Genomic DNA, 23,814 nt, shown 5'->3' on the forward strand with positions numbered 1-23,814 from the left:
GCGCTTAGTTTCTTTGATTGCTCATGCGAGCGAGTGACGTCGAGTTGCATGCGCCGTGCGCGCACAATAGCGTGCACAATGTTTTTGAAAGTGCTGAACTGCGAATGGTGTCAGTGCAAAGAAAAAAGTGAATAAACCACACTTTTTTTCAGTTCACTGTCTCCAGCTGACAGCTTGCACAAGACTTATGCATATCTTTAAAACCGAATTTTATTACCCGGTTTAATTGCCGTTTTGGATTCGGATAGTTTAGGATCCGAATCCTTCTGGATTCGGTAGGTGACTTTAGCTTTGGTCATTATTACAGGTGACTTTAGCTTGGTCATTATTATTGCATTTAAAAAAATGCCAAACGATGCTTTTGGTTTGTCCTTTGTGGGACATTACAGCTTACACTTTAAACTTTTAAAGCATGTAATAACTTTTTGATTAAAAAAATATTTGGTTTTGAAATCGTTCACAATGTTTAAAAACAATAACAACTTCTAACTGTACACGATGCCATTTCTCTTCTTGCTGCGCTAAAAATGTCTGCATTAAGATATATTCTACAGATCAAAGAAAACTCCCTAATTTTGGCCGAATGCCGACTAGAGCTGGACGATACTGGTAAAATCATTTCGATACGATATTATCAAAAATAAAACGATATTTTTTGATATTTTACGGCAAATTGCAAACCATGGTTTTAATTAAAGAGGCAAATCTTCTGCGGTTACCCCGAGTAATGAAAATAACACTAATTCAGAAGCGTTTTGAGTCTTTCAGACAGTTGCTCACATTTTCTTTGCAGTTTATACTCCCTCGCTTTTTCTCTTCTTGCTTTTAGCGCCTCGGCCGCATATTGCAAGCGGCACTAAAATAATAAATATTACATAATAATCCATTTCTCCTTTAACTTCTAACCGTTGTGTAATCATTCAACTTTTATAATTTATCTGGTCTGATTTTCTCCATGACCGTTTTTTGTTATTTCAAAGAAAGAAAGTATTTTGATCTGGTGCCTAGTAAACAATAGTTTACAAAATGGCGTTGACGCTGATGCGGTTGTTCAAAGATGCCGCTCTTTGTTCAGTATTTCCACGACCTCGCGCTACTTTTGATTAGGAAACCTTGATAAAGAATCAAAAAGAATCGGCAATTTTTTTCGATGCCGATTCTCCAAAAACTTCCGATAGGGGAGAGAGGGGCTAGTTGGCTATAGGGGGCTAGTTGGTTCAGGCCCTGATTTGAAAAGTGAGCTTCAGTGAACTTTGAACTTTTGTCACATGACTTGTTTGTACGTCAAATTTCAGCCATCTTAGTTTCAGTCCGCAGCTCCACATGGTTTTGAGTAGATATAAAACATGATTTCTATCCTCAAAGTTAAGATATTGTCTAAATGGTTGAGTCAAAATATCATGGTGAATACATGCCGGAAAGGTAAGTTCTATGCTATGAAGTGATAGACATATCATGCTGGTATTATGTTTGCTGCAGGTTTTTAAGATTAAATTTCTCAAAATCAATATATATAGTGATTTTTTAATACTTTTTTACAACATGGGGCTTGTTGGCTCACATGTGGAGGGGCTAGTTGGCTAGACCAGAACCAGAGGATATTGATTATGTCTGTGAGAATGACATTTTTTAAATTCTTCCTCCTCCTACCACAATTGGTGGTACTGTACTGCCAAAGCTTGTTTAAAATTATTGTTTGATGACGCCCTTGATGAAGTCAAAGAGTAATAACCACAGCATACATGCTGAAGACTCAATTTGACACTACAATCTCTTTCCGAATGTAAAATATCAGTAGTTATTGTTTCGATGTTACTTGGAATATTTTGACAATTTTACTGGTTTTTTCCTTCATTTTTTATCAATTACATTTTGCAAAGTAAACAAATGTTTTGCCACATGATATGTGTATAAGAGCAGTATTTTATAGATAGAGCCAACTAGCCCCATAAGCTGAGCCTACACACCCCATGGTGGGGCGTGTTGGCTCACATTTTATAAAATTAAAATATCACAATTATCTGAATGTTAGTTTGCAGATAGCTTAATTTTAGTTTAGGGCCTGGCAGTAATAACCGAAAGAGCTTGTGTTGTGTGAATTTCATTGAAATTGGTTGTGCAGTTTTGAAGTGACAGGAAGTTCAAAAGTTTTGAGCCAACTAGCCCCTCTCTCCCCTACCTGCCGATTCCGATTAATCGGCACATCCTTAGTTTTTAGCAAGTAGCAACTGAATTTGGTGATTGGTGCTCTTCCACAAGACGCCCTGTTGGCAGTGCTTCCACTCTTACAAAGCTAGATTACCACTTGTATTATGAAGCAAATGCAAATGAAACTGCATAAAGCAGCCGGTCCATCAGAAGTGATCGTAGAGATGATAAAAGCAAGTGGAGAGTTGGGAATTGAAGTAATGCTACAACTTAGCCAAAGGGTATTAGATGGAGAGGGAATGCCGGAGGAGTGGAAGCATAGTACTCTTGTTCCATTGTTCAAGAGAAAAGGGGATGTGAGAAGTTGCAGTGCATATAGAGGTGTAAAACTACTAGAGCATGGAATGAAAATTGTGGAGCGAATACTAGAAAAGAGGTTGAGAACATTGGTGAAATTAAATGATATGCAGTTTGGATTTATGCCAGGAAAAGGTACAGTGGATGCTCTGTTTATATTGAGAAGAATGCAGGAGGAATACCGAGAGAAGCAGAGAAAACTATATATGTGTTTCGTCGACTTAGAAAAGGCATTTGACAGAGTACCAAGGAAAGTGATGGAGTGGGCAATGAGGAAAAGAGGTATACCGGAGGTAATAGTGAGAGCTGTGATGTCTATGTATGAGGATGCAAGAACAAAAGTGAGAGTTGGATCAAATTATTCAAACGAGTTTTTTGTGAAGGTTGGTGTACACCAAGGATCAGTTTTGTCACCTCTGATATTTGCTATTGTGGTTGACGTTGTAACTGAAGGAGTGAGGGAGGGCTTATTGAGTGAAATTTTGTATGCAGACGACCTGGTCTTGACAAGTAATAGTATGGAGGGACTGGAGAGAAAGTTTGAGAAATGGAAAGAAGCATTTGAAACTAAGGGTATGAAGGTGAATCTTGAAAAAACAAAAGTGATGGTGAGTGGAGCAGAAGGAACAGTTGTTGAGAGCAAAGTAGATCCCTGTGGAATATGTGGCAAGAGAGTGATGAGAAATTCAATGCAATGCAAGGAATGTGGAAAGTGGGTACATGCAAGATGTGCTAATGTCAAGAGAGCCGCAACAAGATTGGCGAAGTGTTTTGTTTGTAGGAAATGCAGTAAAGGAAGGAATGAAGTGGAAGGCCATGATGATGAGTTCTGCCATGGCATCGAAACAGTGACAGACTTCTGTTATCTGGGTGATCGGATAAATGGAAGTGGTGGATGTGAAGCAGCGGTGACAACAAGGGCAAGATTGGGCTGGGCAAAGTTCAGGGAATGTGGGGAAATGTTGTATGGCAGAAAATTCTCACTAAGGATGAAAGGGAAAGTATATCGGAGCTGTGTGCGGCCTGCAATGCTATATGGTAGCGAGACATGGATATTGAGAGAGAGTGAACTGGCAATCCTGAGAAGAACGGAAAGGTCAATGGTGAGAGCAATGTGTGGGGTGAAAACGAGAAGGGAAAAAAGGACTGAAGAATTGCTGGATATGCTAGAGATGAGAGAGACCATAGACCAACTGGCAAGGGCAAATGGAGTAAGATGGTATGGACATGTGATAAGGAGGGAGGAAGGAAGTTTTCTTAGAAAGGCACTAGATCTAAAGGTGGATGGGAAGAGGAAACACGGTCGTCCAATAAGAACGTGGAAACAACAAGTGAAGGATGAATTTAAAAAAGTCGGACTGAAGGAGGAAGATGCAAGGGACAGGGTGAAATGGAGAAAAGGGATTAAAACAATTGCTGCGCGGAAACAATCGGCCACCCCCACTAGTGGGGAACAAACCGACGATGGATTATGATGATTACCACATTTGTCCTCAGATTATCACATTTTTTATTGTGATTTTCTACCCGATTTTAACCGTATTTCGACATACATTTACATTAACAAAGTGGCTATTTTTACCCACTTGTTGCCATAGTTACTATCAGGTGTTGCCAGAGTTAGGATTAAGGTTAGTAAGGGTTAAGGTAAGGGTTAGACTTAGGAATAAGGTTAGAGTTTTGAACTTTACCCAGAACTAAAAAAAATTCCAAAATGCAAGTTTTTGTTTTCAACTGTTTTTAACTTTTCTCAGATTAGGACAGAATTCCTTATTTGGCAATGCCATTATTTGGCTATATTTACACTATATCAGTGGTTCCCAACATGGGTCCGCGGACCCCTTGGGGGTCTGTGAGAAAGCATTTGGGGGTCCAAGATTACCTTGATGAATTTTGGAAAAAAAAGCGATCTTTTTACTTTCATTTCTCTCATTAAATTTGTTTACGTTGAAAAAGTTTCGGCATGGCACTTTGGGTCACCTTAATATTCAAATACTGCTGACATTTCTTGAATACAGTAACTCATTCATTTTCTTATTTAACTGTTTAGTAACTGTTTAACTTGATATTTGCCGCAGGAGTCATAGCGGCAATGCAACATGACACAGTAGGCTACAGTAGTTGAGTAGCATAATAATTACAATAATCAATAGTATGTTAATTGAGTTTCAGGTAAAATTTAGGTAGGGGTCCACAGAATTAATAATTTGTCTAAAGGGGTCCGTGACAACAAAAAGGTTGGGAACCACAGTGTCACGATTTCTTTCTATCTCTTACCAGAAAAAAGACTTGGAAAGATTCAATGACATAGTTTAATGGGTTATAACCGAAAAGCAGTCAATTAAATTCACGGATAGTTCTACTGGTGAGATGATATATAAAAACGCTTGAAGGACTCCAATGAATGGCTCACCACTTCCAACAATTAATCAAAGTAACAGTAAACGGCAATAGATTCCAATGCTTGCGACTATTGATCAAGTTTAACGTAATCCACTCGCAGCTTCTCATACGATTCTAATTTCAATCAGAAATTATATTAGCATCAACTTGCTTTACTCGTATGCAATACTTCAACTTTTGATCAACAATAATCTTTGCTTCTATTACCAACTGCTACTATTACAGCAATGATCTCTCATAACCAACTCATCATAATAATTAACTCATCATAATACAACTCCCATAATAAAAAGATTACACAAATTACACCACTATTTATAGAAGGTTGTTTCAGTCTAGTAACTTCGAGAAGGTTACGTAATGTCACATTGTTCTGTCAAGTTGCATTAAAGTGCCTCTGACAGGTAAATAAATTCGCTAAATTTACCTATAATACCAAAAAGATGACACTAACAAACTTCCCTGACCAGCAAATTGTAAAAAATATCAACAGGCTACTAAGTTACACGCTTGCAAACTTCCGTTGACATCGGCGAATCTGGCACTCATTATGTAGTAGTCCAGTTTTAATCCGGTGATGTCCCCGTTACCGAGGGTGGCCGGATTCACCTCCAAGTGCCGCAATCGTCTTCACACCCTGCCTCCACATCGATCTGTCTAGCGCGTCCTCTCTTGTCAAGCCCACCTTGCTGCTTTCTTCCTCAACTTGCTTTTTCCATGTTTTCTTTGGTCTTCCTTGTTTTCTACGACCCTCCACTCGCAACTCCAGCGCTCTTCTCAAAACATCATCTTCATCCCTTCTCAAAACATGCCCATACCACCTCACTCCATTCGCTTTTGCCAACTTATCAACACTCTCATTCAACCCAAGCAAGCTCATAAGTTCTTCGGTATTCCTTTTGTCCATCAGCTTTACACCACACATTGCTCTCACCATCGCTCTCTCAGTTCTTCTTAAAATCGCCAATTCGTTTTCCCGTAAGCACCATGTCTCACTTCCGTACAGCATTGCAGATCTCACACAACTAATATAAATTCTTCCTCTCATTTTCAACGGAAATCTTCTACCACATAACAACTCTCGACACTCTCTGAATTTCACCCAACCAAACCTTCCTCTTGCAGTCACTGCCGCTTCACAACCACCACTGGCATTCAATCTATCTCCTAGATAGCAAAAGGCATTTACTGATTCAACTTCGTCATTCAGCTTTTCAACAGGACCAATCATTCCTTCCTCAATCTTCTTGCATCTTTCACATTCAAAACCATCTCCAGATCTGCATGTCACTCTCTTCATCTTTGCACATCTTCCATGCACCCATTTCTTGCATTTCGTACATGTAACAGAATTTGCCATCACTCTTCTTCCGCAGACGCCACATGGGTCAATTTTGCTCATTGTGATTTCCCCTTCCGTTCCGCTTATTACGACCTTTGTCTTTTTGATGTTCACACGCATACCTTTACATTCAAACGACTCCTTCCACTTCTCAAATTTCCCTCTCAGATCTTCCATTGTGTCACTCAACAAAACCAAATCATCGGCGTACAGTATCTCCATTAATGAATCTTCTCTTACACATTCGGTAATCACATCAATCACAATGGCAAAGATTAGAGGAGAGAGGACAGAACCCTGGTGTACACCAACCTTCACCGAAAACTCGTCTGAGAGGGCAGATCCAACGCGAACTCTCGTCCTTGCACCGTCGTAAAGACCCATTACGGCTTGCACGAGAGCTTCTGGCATTACTTTTTTTCTCATTGCCCATTCCATCACTCTTCTTGGAACTCTATCAAACGCCTTTTCCATGTCCACGAAACACATGTACAAGTTTTTACCCTTGTCTCGATATTCCTCTTGCAACCTTCTCAAAATAAAAATAGCATCTGTCGTTCCCTTCCCAGGCATAAATCCACACTGCATCTCGTCCAGCTTCACCACAGATCTTATTCTATTCTCCAACACCCTTTCCACTACCTTCATTGCATGCTCCAACAGTTTTATTCCCCTATATGACCCACAATCCATTACATCACCCTTTCCCTTGAAGATGGGTATCACCACACTCATCTTCCATTCATTTGGCATTCCTTTTCCATCTAACACACGTTGACTGATTTCCTGCATTGCTTTCAGTCCTGTCTCTCCACTTGCGCGTATCATTTCCACAGTGACTTCAGATAGTCCAGGAGCCTTCCCCGATTTCATTTTCTTCATTGCTTGCGTTACCTCCTCTCGAGTAACTCTCTTTAATGGACCTGCTACCACGTCGGCTTCCACATTTTGATCCCAATCGTTTTCCTCGTTCATTATCATCTCCATATGTTCTTTCCAAATTCTTCCACGATCTTTCTCACTGAAACCAAGTTTTCCATCCCTTCCTTTAATACATCGTCCACCATCTACATCTTTCCCATCCCGCTTCATAACCTTCATAAACTTATATACTTCGTTAGGACTGTTTTTTAATTTGGTCAATTCCTGCTCAGCTTCTTTCTTCATAGCTTTTGCAACTATTCTCTTTGCCCGATTTTTCAATTGCTTGTACTTGAGCTTAGTTTCTTCTGATCTATTTCTGCACCAAGCCTTGTATGCGACTTTTTTCTCCCCAATCACTTCCCTCACATCTTCATTCCACCACCACGTATCTCCTCGATCCATCCTGCCTTTTGTTTTCCCACAAACTTCATCGCAAGCTTGCAAAACTCCATTCTTGAAGGATCCCCATACATCATTCACATCGTTGTGAACAAGACTTTCAACTCTCTTTTTAAACCTTTCTCTTGTGTCGGCATCTTCTAACTTCCAAACTTTTCTTTTGATCACCCTTTTTTTATTTACAGTTTTCTTCAGACCTTTCTTGTCCAAATCGATAACCACCAACCTATGCTGAAGTTCGCATGGTATCGCTTTCACATCTTTGATCAGTTTTCTGTTTTTCCTGCATACCAACCCAAAGTCAATTTCGGTTTCATTTCCACCTGCACTGAAATTCACTTTTCTTCCTTCCTCTTTCTTAAACCAGGTATTTGCAACACACAGGTCCTTTTCATCACAAAACTCAAGTAGTCGCCTTCCATCGCGATTTCTTTCTCCCACGCCAAACCCTCCATGAACACCTTCAAACCCATCAATTTGTTGGCCAACGTGGCCATTAAAGTCCCCAAGACCCAATACAATTTCCTGATCACTTCTTGTGCTCCATTCATAGGCCATTTCATCATAAAACCTTTCTTTTTCTGCATCGGATCTTCCACTTTGTGGTGCATAAGCACAAATTATTCTCATCACTACATTCTCGACCACCATCACTATCGCCATTACTCTGTCTACGAAGAGTGACAGAGTAATGGCGATAGTGATGGTGGTCGAGAATGTAACTCATTCAATTCAATTGTGAAACTCACTCAATTGAACTCATTCAATTGTGAAAATAAAAACGGCAACACTGCTGTGACGTCACAGTAAGCGGGAAGGATGCATTCTTTCTCTGTGATGACTTGGTAATGTATGGTACGGCTACTGCAAAACGTGAATGTGTGGGGCTCTGTTGGTCTAAAGCATGTGCAAATTAAGAATTACCGAAATGAAAAAGTGAACTTATTATTACTATCAGGTTTCGATCAAATAGGTTGAGTTTACTTTTATCAAACAGCATCTCAATTCAATTGAAATTGCAGTTTCATAGGGCTACAATTTTCATACTTTTTTTATTTGTCCTAATCTGGCTATAGCCATTTGCAGTGTAACAACAGTATCTAACAAACAGTAGCCTACCTTTAATTTATGGTTGAGGCAATGCCAACGAATTGCTGTTTATGTGACATTGTCAGTGACAAAGACCATGTGCTTTCTTTTCCCACTTTCCCACAAAACAAGGTACTGAGAAGAAAATGGTCAAAGTTTTCTTCAAGTGTTCGAAAGTGGGATGGGCCATACAAAACTAGTCGTATATGTTCACTTCACTGAAGATGATTTTGTTAATACCACTCAAGTAAAAATGCCTGCAGGCATATGTTGGAGTGTATACTACAAGGCAGTGGCGTAGCCAAGGGGGGGGTTTTGGGGGTTACAACCCCCCTTTGGCACGCGTATGACGTCACGATATTGAGAATGATGCTTTCAGTCTAAAAAAAATTGCCTAATTTTAAACAAAATTGCATTAAAAGAGCGAGTTTTGCCAATACCAAACATCTCAGCCAGGAATTAGCAACAAGAAAACACAGAGACTAAGCTTTATTTCCGAAAAATGCCGAAGAAAACATGATTTTATCCTTTTGCTATGCTACCGGACAGCACCATTTTACAGGAATATTCGTACCCACATTTTTGTTGAAAATGCTCTCAGAATGCACCAAATTCAAAGTAATTTTTCAAAATTTTCTGGGGGAGGCCCCCCAGACCCCCCCCGCTGGGTGGTCAAAACCCCCCCCTTTCAAAATTCCTGGCTACGCTACTGCTACAAGGTGATGCTCTCGGAAGCAACAATCGGATTGTGATGCCGTCATGCATTGTTTGGCGAATCCGAAACAATTTTCCAGATCCAGATGGCCGTTACACAGGATTTCAATGGCCAACTGAAGGCACATTATGAGAGAGAGAGAGAACTTTTATTTATTTTTGAATAGTGATGATGAATTAAATATGAATGATGATTTGTACGATTTCTTCATTTTTCACTTCAAGTACATTTTAAGGTTTTGTAGAAAAGTATTCAGTACAGTTTTATTAAACTGCAAAAAACAATAAATCTTCGAAAAAAGCAACCGCTTGTACTAACTCCGACCAAACTGTGATCCACCAATTACATCTAGGAAGCGTTTGTTTCATCCGTTGCTAACGACGTCCACTTAGGATGACGTAATACCACCAAAGTCGTCCCAGAGCAGTGAAACATGGAGTTTCGCCTGTGGTGGCGCTGCGGAGCAGTCGTTTGATTAAATTACGCCCTAACCAGTCAAGCTACGAGGTTAAGATTAAAAAGTTAGCTAAGTGTAATTCTGCGCTAGGAAATGCTTTAAAAAGTTACTATACTTGGATCCAACCTGTCAGGGGCACTTTAATGTAAACAAACAGAAGCCCAAAGAAGTATAAAGAATGTCACGTAGGAGTAGAAGATTCTTACATAATAAATATTTCGCAATCGGACATCTACTGGTAAACACCCTTATGATGTCATGACAAACGACGCTCAGAAATTATGAAAAACAACAGAACATTCCAGATTTGCATGCTTACAGACGATTCTGGAAATGCGTTACATAATACAGATTCGCAATCCAAGGTTACTTCAGGTCATAACCGATAATAACACATTGCTCAAAATTCCATAATGAAAACAACACATTCTGTCAAGACGCAAAGCAGCCCGACGCGACGTCTTGCATATTGATTGTGACACACAGCACTATATAGTTTAAAATAAGGTCTAAAACAACTACTCAGTTTATTAACAGTCATTAAAACGTCGGAAATAAGAAAGCAAAGTACTGTACTTGACACCGCAGCTAGAATCTGACAGACATCTTGACTATGAATATGATCACATGGTCACCCTATGATTAAAGTCAAAAGTCAGGACGCATTCCAAAATCAAACTAAAAACAGCGGAACATGCTAGTCGCATATATACTATTATAAGTAGTTTTTTGTATATCGGTACCTGTTCGATTTTGGAAGACAACAGTTCAAATGCTCTTATTTATTGATAGCATTTTATTTCAAATTTTCAAAATTTATAATTTCCACATTTTGGCAACATTTCCACACAAAATTTCCATATTACCACATTTTTACCACAAATTTTTCATTACCACAAGCATGGTGAAAATTCCACAATTGTGGTAATTACCACCAATGTGGAAGCGCTGCCTGTTGGTCAACCGGACAAAATGATGACGTCATATTCAGGGTTGCCAGATTTTAAATTGAAAAAAAAGCCAAACCTTCATAAAAATAAAGCCAAAAAAGGCCAATAAAACTGTAAAAAAAAGCCAAACATTAAACTAAAAAAGGCCAAAAACCAGCCAAACAAGTCACTTGTAAAAACCAAGTTTGATAGGTAATACTCACGTTGCGTTTTAACAGTTTGTAATTCATTAAAAAAAAGCAACAGGAGCTGGTAATTAGTGATGATTTTAGCTGTTTGTTTGTTTGTTTGTTTATCTTTATCCTGCATTGCGGGAAAGCGGACTTGAGCGCTATGCATCGGTGTACGCCTTCCGACATACACCTGACCCACGCTGCAGCCGACTGCAATGTCTGTTTCCGGTTGTCTACTCTACTTATGACTTAAATTTGGTACTACCCATTACTCGAAATCGATCACTAGGTAGAGGCAATTATCGTAAAGTTTCTTGCCCAGAGAAACAACAGCAAGTGCGGGTGGCTGGAGTCGAACATGCAGGCTCTCGACTGCGAACCCAACGCGCTAACCACTCGGCCACGGCTGCCGTGTTGCAGTATGCTAGAATGCTACCCTTTGCATTTGCAACAATTATGTCTTGGAAATGGTCAATTGCATTGATAGAGCTGTGGCATGCGACAGACAATGCTAGTTTCAGCTCAATCTTCTTTTTGCTTTTTCAGAATCAAGTGCAGTAGCTGCAAGTGTATCAAATAATATAGAATTTTGAGCTTGTACTGGAAGTTTACGTTTATGCTTCGTTGTCTTTTCATGGTGATTAAAATTACTTTTCTTTGGGACAATGGTTGCTTGGCATAACTTGCAAAAAGCATCACCTGTGCGCAGGCCCGTAGCCAGCCGGGGGCCAGGGGGCCTCGCCCCCCCTGAAAAAAATTTTGCCCCTCCTGGCAAAATCCCAACATTCTCGAGCAACAGCTACAATTATAATGATTTTGCCCATCTTTCCCGTTGCAGAGCTTTTTCGGCCCCCCTAAAAAAAGGTTGGCCCCCCTTGCTCTGCGGTCTGGCTATGGCCCTGCCTGTGCGTTCATCTTTTTTAAGCTAAGAAAACTCATTTTCCCATTCAGGTAGATATTTCCTGCTGCTATCATACATTGCCTTCCACTTTCGTTTTGACATATTATCAACAGCTACAATACTTTTGAACAGATAATAATTAATACGGTACTTTAAATAATAGCCTGTCAAAATGGTCACTTTATAAAAATTAACAAGCATCGCCAAAAGAGCAAGACGTCATCCTTGCACACGCTGTCAGTCTTCCCCTGCAGTCTCTGCACAGTGCACATGCGCATTAACAAATAGCAATTCCTCAATCCACAGTGAAAGAATAAAGGACAAGTGTTGCCATTGTTGTTTCAATCTTACAAAATACAGTAAATGTAAAAAAAGCCAAACAAATAATTTGCGGCCAAACCAATATGAAAAAAAAGCCAAAATAAAGCCAAAAAGCCAAACCCAAATTTTGTGGCCAAACGACTTCAAAAAAGGCCAAATTTGTGAAATTTGGCCGTAAAAAAGCCAATCTGGCAAGCCTGGTCATATTATAACACACACATTGGAATGGACTATTATGAAGGAGGAAGTGAGGAACTGCGGGGTGGAAATACAATGAAACACACCAGAAGGAAATTGTCTCCGGTTTATTATTATTATTATTATTTATTTGCGTCAGACAAAGTTGTCCATATCCACAACAAAATAATACACAAACTGCAAATGCACAAAGGTCACAGAGAGCCACTTTGGATGCCGTCGGTTTAAAAGCTCACTAAATGGGCTATCTACTGTTACAAATTTATATACAATGAGCGTTGGAAGAATTGAAAGTATTCAGAACGATAAAAACAATCAGATGACATCAGGTCTGATATCAAGCGATTTGAGGAGTGAATGCAACGGTTGATAAACAAAAACATGTTTTTCCTCAATAAAGCATCAAACGTTGTTATATTATACATTACCGGTAGGCTACTTGATATTCACGGGCACTGACATAACGAGGCAAGTTGTGCAATATTCTAAAAGAATCATTGTAAGCAACACGTAATCGTTTTATACTAGAAGATCTAAACTTGTTCCACAACTGGGATGCGTAAAAGGACATACAATAAGAGCGAAATACAATGTTTTTACAGCGGGTGAGCATTTAGCGAAATGAGATTTTGCATTGTTTGCAGCACAGTACTGAGAGCGTAGTGTGGTTATACATCATTTAGTTTTTCTATTTTCTTTGGGAGCAGTTGCATGGAAAATTACAGAAACTTTAGTAAAAGGCAGGAAAACTTATATGTTGAAATAATGGAACGCTACAGTAGGCTACCTGCCTTGAAATATCTTTTTCACCTGAGAGAGAACTCTCAATAAATACACCCAGGTATTTTACAGAGTCTGTGAACACAATTTCAGATTTCCCTAGATGTAGCAGAGGAGCACGTGAAAGATAAAAGTTTTTTGGCGAAAATAACATACCAAATGACTTTTTAGAATTGAAAGTAATTTCATGTTCAACAGCATACTTGTGGCAAACATCTAACAAATTTTGTAAGCCACACAAACCAGGCGAGATCATCGAGATGCAGCAAATGTCATCAGCAAACATAATATGGTTTAGACAAGAGTTGCCTACATAGCAACCAACTTTTCTTTTATTGAGCTCATAAGAAAGCTGATCAAAATATACTGCTTATTGATTTGTTGTTCAATTAAAACAAATTTGCGATCGTTGAAAAGCACAAGCATAGATCTAACCAACTAAGTTAATACCAAGTCCCAAAATACTACTAGCTCCATCTGGTGGCCACCTAAACTTGACCAAATTCAAACCATTATCAAAAGTTTATTTGCAATGATAAAAACATAAAACGACAACCAATTAAAAGAACATGTTACTGTTTATTGAAGGGTTAACTTTCATTTTTATACCTTATTTAATATATGAGCAATCGTTGTTCGAAGACAGCCCCCCAACGAAGCTTTTGCCAATGCATTTCAATGGCGAATCGATCGTCTTTCAGTTCACGCCCTGCATGTTCACGATAATTAATTGTCTCCCATTTATTCATTTCTTGCTCAATTTCAACAGATTTGCTATCGTTGAAAAGCACAAGCATAGATCTAACCAACTAAGTTAATACCAAGTCCCAAAATACTACTAGCTCCATCTGGTGGCCACCTAAACTTGACCAAATTCAAACCATTATCAAAGTTTATTTGCAATGATAAAAACATTACACGACAACCAATTAAAAGAACATGTTACTGTTTATTGAAGGGCTAACTTTCATTTTTAGCCTATATCTTATTCAATATGCGCGCAATCGTTGTTCGAAGACAGCCCCCCAACGAAGCTTTTGCCCAATGCATTTTAATGGCGAATCGATCGTCTTCCAGGTCACGCCCTGCATGTTCACGATAATTAATTGTCTCCCAGTTATTCATTTCTTTCTCAATTTCAACAGATTTGCTATCGTTGAAAAGCACAAGCATAGATCTAACCAACTAAGTAATACCAAGTCCCAAAATACTACTAGCTCCATCTGGTGGCCACCTAAACTTGACCAAATTCAAACCATTATCAAAAGTTTATTTGCAATGATAGAAACATTAAACGACAACCAATTAAAAGAATATGTTACTGTTTATTGAAGAGCTAACTTTCATTTTTATACCTTATTTAATATATGAGCAATCGTTGTTCGAAGACAGCCCCCAACGAAGCTTTTGGCCAATGCATTTCAATGACGAATCGATCGTTTTTCAGTTCACGCCCTGCGTGATCACGATAATTAATTGTCTCCCATTTATTCATTTCTTGCTCCATTTCAACAGATTTGCTATCGTTGAAAAGCACAAGCATAGATCTAACCAACTAAGTAATACCAAGTCCCAAAATACTACTAGCTCCATCTGGTGGCCACCTAAACTTGACCAAATTCAAACCATTATCAAAAGTTTATTTGCAATGATAGAAACATTAAACGACAACCAATTAAAAGAACATGTTACTGTTTATTGAAGAGCTAACTTTCATTTTTATACCTTATTTAATATATGAGCAATCGTTGTTCGAAGACAGCCCCCCAACGAAGCTTTTGCACAATGCATTTCAATGACGAATCGATCGTCTTTCTGGATTCACATTGCGTGATCCCGATAATTAATTGTCGTCCATTTATATTGAAAAAATGCTAAAGTCATAGAAAGGATTGGGATCAGGCACACAAATAGCCTAATTGGTGGTGTAATGACTTGTCCGGATCAAATAATGTAACAAACACTGATCAATAGGAAAGCGATGTGTGCTCTAGAGCGGTGTAGAACTTTGATCCTTTGGGAGGTCGTGGAAGAATTGTTGTCACTCGGCCCTCAGTCGACATCAACTGGAAAAGCTCGGTTGCGGAAGCAAGTGATGTCAGCTCCAAGTGCAGGAGCCAGAAAATTGTTCCTATTTGGATGGAGAAACCTCTGCAAATAATAAAAGCAACAACAACCAGCGAGATAGTGGGTGCGGATCCTTATGTTTTGTTCAATGCTTAGCCAAGATATGTTTTCACAACACATAGGCTAAGCCTAGTAAACCTAAGCTTAAATATGGATCAAAGGTAAGTAACAAAACCGTAATGAAATGACTTGGCCTTGCATTCTCGTGTTCTTTCATTACCACACAAGTCTTTTTCCCAAAGGCATCCGTGTGTGTAAACAAAATGATTCATAGGTCCAAACCTTAAACGTTGACACACAAAAATCATGTTACAAACGTAAGTTAAAGAAATTATTTTGTTTCATCTGACATTGCACTTTTGTTAGCCTAGTTTGTTTGTTATAGAATACATATCACAAAGTATGTGGGCAGCAACTCTTTTTTATCATTAGGTAGCCCTGAAAAGGTCCGTTTTTTTGGCAAATGGACGATGTGGCGGCTACAGTAAGGGATAGGACTCCCTTATGGCGCGGAGAACTTCCGGAAAATGTCGTCCCCGTAGAAACTGATGTCGCCACATAAATTCATCAAGACACCCAGGTATCATGTGCTTTGTGGTGCCACCCATTCTTTTAAATTTCCGTTTACAATTCAGCCACAGGTTTTCAATGTGGTTCGTATGAACCCCTGTGGCCGAAACATAATGATGGTGATGATTGACCATTTGGTGGCGATATCCAAGATCTAAAAAAATACGAAAGCAACTTTAAATAAATTTCAGCGTAAAATGCTTGCTGCAACGGTTTCCAAATAGAAATAACAAAAACATGTTAAATTTATTTTTAATGGATGCATAATTCTTTTGACATGAGCCATCGTGCTTTTTGAAAAGGAGCTGTGCAGTTAAGTGGCGAGGTCAGTTGATTGTTCTTTCTGCTCCCAAAGTAACTTTAAATGGTTAACTGTTGTTAACAGTTTCTACACTATGAATAAGTTGTATCAAGTGGGACCTGGCATGACAGTTTTTTAAGCCATATGGTTGGGTCTGATGCTATCACAACAGAAAAGTACACATTGTACTGTGATATGTCTTCAGACAAGCTAAACACAAACTGGTGGTTGAATGACCAATGGGACTGTGCAAGCAATCACTTTTGGGACATATTCCTACGTTATTTTAAGGCTGAAAGGATTTTTTTTCACTTAAAAAGTATTTTTCACTAGGGATATAGATAAGAGCTACTGCTTTATTTTGTACAATCTTGAAAAGCCTTATTACACTACACTTTGCTATAGATCATGGCAAAAGTATATACCTTTTTAGATTTCAATTCATTGAACCTTTAAAGTGTCTTATTTTATCATGTCTGAAAAGAAAAGCGGGTCTATTTATTGATGAAAATCAAGAAAACAAGTTCTGCTTCTTTTTCTCTTGAGTCTCTTTCATTCCATCATACCCTTGACAATCAATTGATGTATCTAGCAAAGTGTCCCCTGGGACATAGCCCCTTGTCCCATTGATCATGTATGTAAGCAACCTATGGGACAGTTGTCTGACACTTTTTAATGATGAAAAAAAAGCAATAAAGAATATTAGCCTACAGTCATCACTGTTTTGATTTCATGTTATGAACCAAGGCTAAACTTTGCAATAAAATTGCTTTAGCTCATGATTTGCTTTAAAATAACGTTTTATTAGAAATAATGTCATATTCGTCCCATAGGTGCCACATCTCCCCTACACATTTTTACTCTCAGTACACCTAGTCTACACAGATGTTTAATCTACATGCATTTTATGTACTTCATCCAATCCATTTAATGTTTAACAGTTCAGTTCAGTTGTTTTTTTATTTCTGACCATCATATCAAAACAATACACGTCAACATAGCAAAGGTCAAGAAAAAGGTAGAAGCGACAAAACGCGAACGTTAAAACGTGCTTGTGATCGAAGTAAGTTATTGAGTTGAAAAAAATTTGGCACGGTCGCAACACCTTCAGAAAAATTTAAGATATAAAGGAAAAAAAAAAAAAATGTTACAAAACAAATAACCATATATAGGTTATAACTTTATTAGCCTACATAACTTTAGCTGATATATTTAAGATTTGTGTGGACAGTTGCTATGAAGATCGGCCATGGTGCGTTATCAAGGGTGCTGATGGTCGTAAGGGGAACACGTCTTGATGCGTTTAGCTCATAGTAAAGAAGAGCAAGGCAGGCAAAGAAAACCCCACAAAGAAATCCTACCACGGGCAAAGCCATTTCAAGCGCAACGCACCAGGCCTTGCACGACTCACAAAATAGATAGGCTATAACTTGACGACATGAAACAATGACAAAAAACAAATAAATCAAACTAGCAAAAAACAACATCATCATCTTGCGAAAATTCAATTATACCCTGGGAAGTTATGTCTTAAATATATCAAGCGTGCTTTGATAAAAGTTGCGTTGATAAAGCGATAATTTTAGACCCCTGTCAGGTAAACTCGCCACTTCCACACCGATCCAACGTTGGCTAACGTTGAATTAATGCAAAAATGACAGTCATCGCCAGCTGGGATGTAGTAGTGGTATGTCCCAGTAATATGATAAATTTGGGTTACCGTATGTTTTACACGTTAAACCATATTAAAGTGACAAAAAATATCCAATTTAGCATATTAGGCTACGTTAAAAAAATAGATAAACAATCAGACAATAGCATGACGATCCAGTCCAAGATATTGAAATAAAACAACTGGTTGGAGCACATGGCCACCGCTTCACCGAAAGATGGAGATTGGTCAAAAAGGATGGAAAAACTTCTGCAGACTCTGTAGAACTTCTGTGGACAAAAAACACAAGAACCAGAAGGCCAGTAGGAGTACTTACAATCTTACTATTTTGCTAATAAATCTACACACATTGGCTAATCATTGCTGGGCAATAAAAAAAAAAAAAAAAATATTAGTATGTTTGGTGCATGATGTAATACTTAGATAGGATTATTTCAAGGAAGATTTAGCTTGTTTATTTTTAACATAATTTACGTTAAGTGTTTACACGTTAGTGTATGTCATTTTAAAATAGAACTACAAGAAACACTCACTAGACAAGTTAGAGTATGCACCCCATTCATCGGAATGAATCTCTGTTCTTGTGCGATGTGGCGTAGAATTTCTGCCTCCAGTGTAGCCCTGTCCCGCTGCGGTACCATTACGATGAAGCATTCTCTAATAGCACAATTTTACTAGGGATATCTACAGGCATTGAGAAGCAAAAGAACGTGCCCTAAGGAGGGTCGGTTAAATAAAAGTGTTGTCAAATATTCCTTCAAATCTCAAGCCCAAGTGATATTGCTCACCTGCTCGAACGTAGTTGACTGGGCGTAGGCCTAGTTGTAGTGCGTAAACATGCACATAATATATAACTTACTTTGTTGTGGTGTCAATCCCGCCGAAGATCCACTGCTGTGGTACTGGGCGCCCTTGTGAATTTCCTCGTTTTCGTCTGGCCACCAAGGACTCACCGATAGCGACGATGTGGCCAGGTCCACCGATTTGATGCTGATTCCTCAACAAATCCTCCGAACAGATCTGTACGTTATCAACAAATGGCGAATATTCGTGTTCATCAATAGTGATGGTGTGGCCTGAAGCCACATAGTATGCTTTTCGTACAAGAACGAATATTTGTTGCTCCAAAACCGTTTGTGTTTGAATAATTTGCTTGGAGACCCAGGGACTATGAGAGGGGGGTACTGAGGGTATGGCGTACCCTTGAGGGCCCAGGCCTGTGATTGTTGGGAGGCCCGAAATTGTGATTTTACACTTTACGCGAAAAAATGTTTGGTTAAAACCACCCTAAACGACTAAATTCAAGCATAAAAGTTGTTGTCCTTTAGTCCTGGGGGGCCCGTAATGTAGCAAAAGGCCCGAAAAAGTAATTGAGTGCATTGCGCGCAAATTAGGGGCCCAAAGTGGTGATTTAATACTTTACGAGCAAAAATGTTCCGTTTTAAAGCACCCAAAATTAAATCGTAAAAGTTGGTTTTTCTCCTGTTCGGGGGGGGGGGGGGAGGACATGGGGAAGCAAAAGCAGGGTTGAGAAAAACCCAAGCTCGGGTGTTTTTGGGCTTTTTTATGTTTTTTAAAAGTTATTTGAAAAAGGTAGTTTCACGCTTATTTCACTTCAAAATGAATTTCGGAGTTGGAGCAAGAGCCGGAGTCAATACTTTCGGAGCAGGAACGGAACCAAGTCAAAAAAAAAAATAACTTCGTTCACCTCTGCTAGGCATGTGGTGAATACAAAAGTTAATGAAGAAAGCTTCTTGGTCAAACGATTAATTTGATGATGTTTTAACAAGATGTTATGTTTGAGCCTTGGTAGAGAGCTTGACTTGTTGTACCAGATACATATAACACTCAGTAACGTTAGTGGATTTAACATTTTTTATTAAACACACAAAACAAACAAGAAAAAACTACTAAATCCAACGTTTTCGACACCAAATCATAGTGTCCTCATCAGGACTAATTATAGGCTACATCTAAGAGAAATAAATAAATGAATTTGAAAATTTTGCAATAAAGCTGTAAGCTACAAGCGACACCTCTCAACAGCACCGGCATCAACAACTGACACACGAATTCAATGCAGGATAGCCTACGCAAATTGGCGAGGGACAGATCACATGATAGGCTATGCACAACACAAAACACTAAATAATAGTTTTATTGCAGCCTGATGCTATTATTGCGCACAGATGACCAATTGATTGATTGATTGAATCTTTATCCTCGGACTGGGAAAGCTTCTTGCAGAGCTTAATCCTGGCAGTTTTGCATACTTGTAGAGGCTTTGAATCACTGACGCAGGCCCGGTCACCGAGATTGTCAGAGTGAAGTTTCCGATTGTTGAATTAAAATGTTGTATGGTGTGCAATACGCCTAAGCAAAATCACGCACTTTGCCAAAGACAAAGGGGGCCCGGAGTGAGAGGGGGGCCCGGAATGACTCTTCGTAACCTTACTGAAAATTTCTCTCAGAGGCCCTGTGGAGACCTCAGTGCAACTATTAAGAAACACGAAGATTTAATTTTTCTACAACAATCGACTACGGTAGGCTACATTACTGTATACTAAAGTGATTGCTGCAAAGATTTTTCACTTTTCCAGGATTCTTTGCGATTTCGAAAATATTTTATGAATATCTTTGCGAACCCCGTGAAATGACCTTTGCGACCCCCTTGGGGGTCGCGACCCCCAGGTTGAGAAACGCTGCTTTACACACTATTGCTATTGAGATCACGTCCTTAATTGCAATGGGCAACATGTAAAAGCCACATTAACTGACAAACCTCGCGTAGAAACGCCATCCATTGCACAATTGTTGTATGACCAACTTTCGTGTAATCCTGAATTCCTCTTTGCGGTAAAGCGTCTTTTGCCCAATGAAAAATTAATTTGATTCCCGTTTTGAGATCCAAACGAGATTTTTCGAAGAAGGAGCCTTTCCGAAGTGATGTTGTTGTTCTGCAGGTCTACACGAAACATATGTAAGAACGGCTGATGAAATTGTTACAATTTCAAATGCTTACTGAAACATTCGTCTTAAAAATGTGATATCACAACTTGTGGCAGGATCAAGGCGAGAGGTAAAAAGGCTGCAGCCACAGGCCCACAGAAATAAGTACCTTGATCTCAATTCACAGTAAGTAAGTTACGTGATCTGGAGCTGAAACAATTTTATGACCTACTCAGTACCAGCCCAAAGGGGAGCTTAGTCATGCGTCCACCCTAAAGCAATGCAATTTGTTTTATATTTTTGTCAAGTTGTCTCCTCCTTTTACTCGTTCAATCACATGATATCAAGCTTGGATATCGATGCATATTTAAAGTTAGTAGAGGAGTTGCGCGGGTAACGGAACTTGGTCAATGCAGTTTTCCTAAACAAAAGTATACCTCTTACCACTACATTTAATCACTCAAGTAGGCTACTGTATGAAGTTAAATACCCCATCCCAGAGGAAGTACAAGGATGAGGTAAAGTACGCCTTGCATGCAAATGATGACCGCCAATAAACAAAACTTTATTTATGTAATCTATTGAATATCGAGCTTCCGCAGCAGCATTCATTTGAAATAGCCGAAAAATCGTTTAGCCCGAAAATTATTTATCATGGTTTCTTTTTTTTTCGAAATAAAACATCTTTTAAAAGAATTTCTTTTCTGTCTTCGAACAACGATTGCGCGCATATTGAATAAGATATAAAAATGAAAGTTAGCTCTTCAATAAACAGTAACATGTTCTTTTAATTGGTTGTCGTTTAATGTTTCTATCATTGCAAATAAACTTTTGATAATGGTTTGAATTTGGTCAAGTTTAGGTGGCCACCAGATGGAGCTAGTAGTATTTTGGGACTTGGTAATAACTTAGTTAATTAGAAGTATGCTTGTGCTTTTCAACGATAGCAAATCTGTTGAAATTGAGCAAGAAATGAATAAATGGGAGACAAATTATTAATTATCGTGATCACGCAGGGCGTGAACTGGAAGACGATCGATTCGCCATTGAAATGCATTGGCCAAAAGCTTCGTTGGGGGGCTGTCTTCGAACAACGATTGCGCGCATATTCAATAAGATATAAAATGAAAGTTAGCACTTCAATAAACAGTAACATGTTCTTTTAATTGGTTGTCGTGTAATGTTTTTATCATTGGAAATAAACTTTTGATAATGGTTTGAATTTGGTCAAGTTTAAGTTACCACCAGATGGAGCTAGTAGTAGTTTGGGACTTGGTATTAACTTAGTTGGTTAGATCTATGCTTGTGCTTTTTCAACGATAGCAAATCTGTTGAAATTGAGCAAGAAATGAATAAATGGGAGACAATTAATTATCGTGATCACGCAGGGCGTGAACTGGAAAGACGATCGATTCGCCATTGAAATGCATTGGCCAAAAGCTTCGTTGGGGGGCTGTCTTCGAACAACGATTGCTCATATATTAAATAAGGTATAAAAATAAAAGTTAGCACTTCAATAAACAGTAACATGTTCTTTTAATTGGTTGTCGTTTAATGTTTTTATCATTGCAAATAAACTTTGATAATGGTTTGAATTTGGTCAAGTTTAGGTGGCCACCAGATGAAGCTAGTAGTATTTTGGGACTTGGTATTAACTTAGTTGGTTAGATCTATGCTTGTGCTTTTCAACGATAGCAAATCTGTTGAAATGGAGCAAGAAATGAATAAATGGGAGACAATTAATTATCGTGATCACGCAGGGCGTGAACTGAAAGACGATCGATTCGCCATTGAAATGCATTGGGCAAAAGCTTCGTTGGAGGGCTGTCTTCGAACAACGATTGCTCATATATTAAACTCACTCCCTGTAAAATGTAAACAATGACTTGGCTTCGTAGTGTGAAGTATTTTTAGTCAAGCAGTGTTGAAGGCGTTTGTAAGCAATTGTGAGCACTTTAATTTATATTAGTTAAGTCTTGCATTTTGGGGCAAATCAGAAACTTCTCAGGCAATGAGCAGTGCAGCCTATGTATCTAAACAAACTCAAATATTTGGTCTCCGACTGTGATTGCTAGCATGATGTTGTACTCTGTATGTTATATGTAGTACATTACTTTGCCGGTTATTCTTGTTGTAGGCTATGTAGCGTAGTAATGTATAGGCCGACATACATAGGCTATCAAGCTAAGGTAATTTTTACTTGACAATTTATACATTCTGTTGCGTAAGTATGTAATTATATATGTTTTGTAACTTGATGAGCAGTTTAGCAAAACATGCATCCAGGGGCCAATTGTGAGAGGCTTTTGAGTAGCCTACTGCTAATAACACTAGTAGGCTAATGCTGACTATCCCTGAATGCTAATAACAAAGAGTTGTGCAGTTCAGAATCTAAACTTGCTTGTGTCTGGCAGTTTTGTCTTCCATTAACCCACTTTTTAAAAATCTTATCAGAAAAAAGCATAGAGCTTAGCCTACTGAGAGAATTATGGCATTAAAAGCAACATCAGTCTTATTCAAACGGAATCATTTTAAAAATAGTGTTTTTTATAATGGGTTTTTGGGGAGCGACAGTTAGTATATTAATTACTAGGAGCGACAGTTAGTATAATACTAGAATTTTCTTGATAGGCACTCGCCACACATCAAAGTTGTTAAAAAACTCTGAGGCTGAGAGCCACTGCAACCAGACGAAGGAAGCCAGCGACAACGAACCCCGTGGGCTACTCCATGCTCTTTATGAGGACACTGGCGAAGACAGCATAGACGAGGTTCTAAAAGCGTACTTGGAAGAGAGGCCGTACAAAGGACCATTAACCGTGGGCGCTTTTCCAACGAAAGATTTCCAAAATACTTTTTTTCGCTACAACACGCCAATACCTTCCAGTGCTGCGGTGAAAGAATATTCTCAATGGGCAAAGACATATTGAAACCAAAACGCAGCAAAATGTCAGATGAACACTTTCAGATGCTTGTGTTTCTTCGTGGAAAATCAAAATAAAACTTGTTTGTTTCGAGTGGTTTATAGGCTACCGTGT

At 38.8% G+C, this 23,814-nt stretch overlaps 1 protein-coding gene across 1 annotated transcript; it reads right to left on the bottom strand.

The window, feature by feature from the left end:
* Window positions 1–4,914: 4,914 nt before the first annotated feature.
* LOC145781777 (uncharacterized) lies at window positions 4,915–8,236 on the bottom strand. Its single transcript, XM_082593448.1, has 3 exons — window positions 7,140–8,236; window positions 6,563–6,779; window positions 4,915–4,920 (listed from the first exon to the last, which is right to left on the bottom strand). The coding sequence occupies exons 1-3, from the start codon at window positions 8,234–8,236 to the stop codon at window positions 4,915–4,917; spliced, it is 1,320 nt and encodes a 439-aa protein (XP_082449574.1).
* Between the last annotated feature and the right edge of the window lie 15,578 nt (window positions 8,237–23,814).

Source organism: Aplidium turbinatum, chromosome 13, assembly GCF_918807975.1.
Source record: "Aplidium turbinatum chromosome 13, kaAplTurb1.1, whole genome shotgun sequence".
Classification (NCBI taxonomy): domain Eukaryota; kingdom Metazoa; phylum Chordata; class Ascidiacea; order Aplousobranchia; family Polyclinidae; genus Aplidium; species Aplidium turbinatum.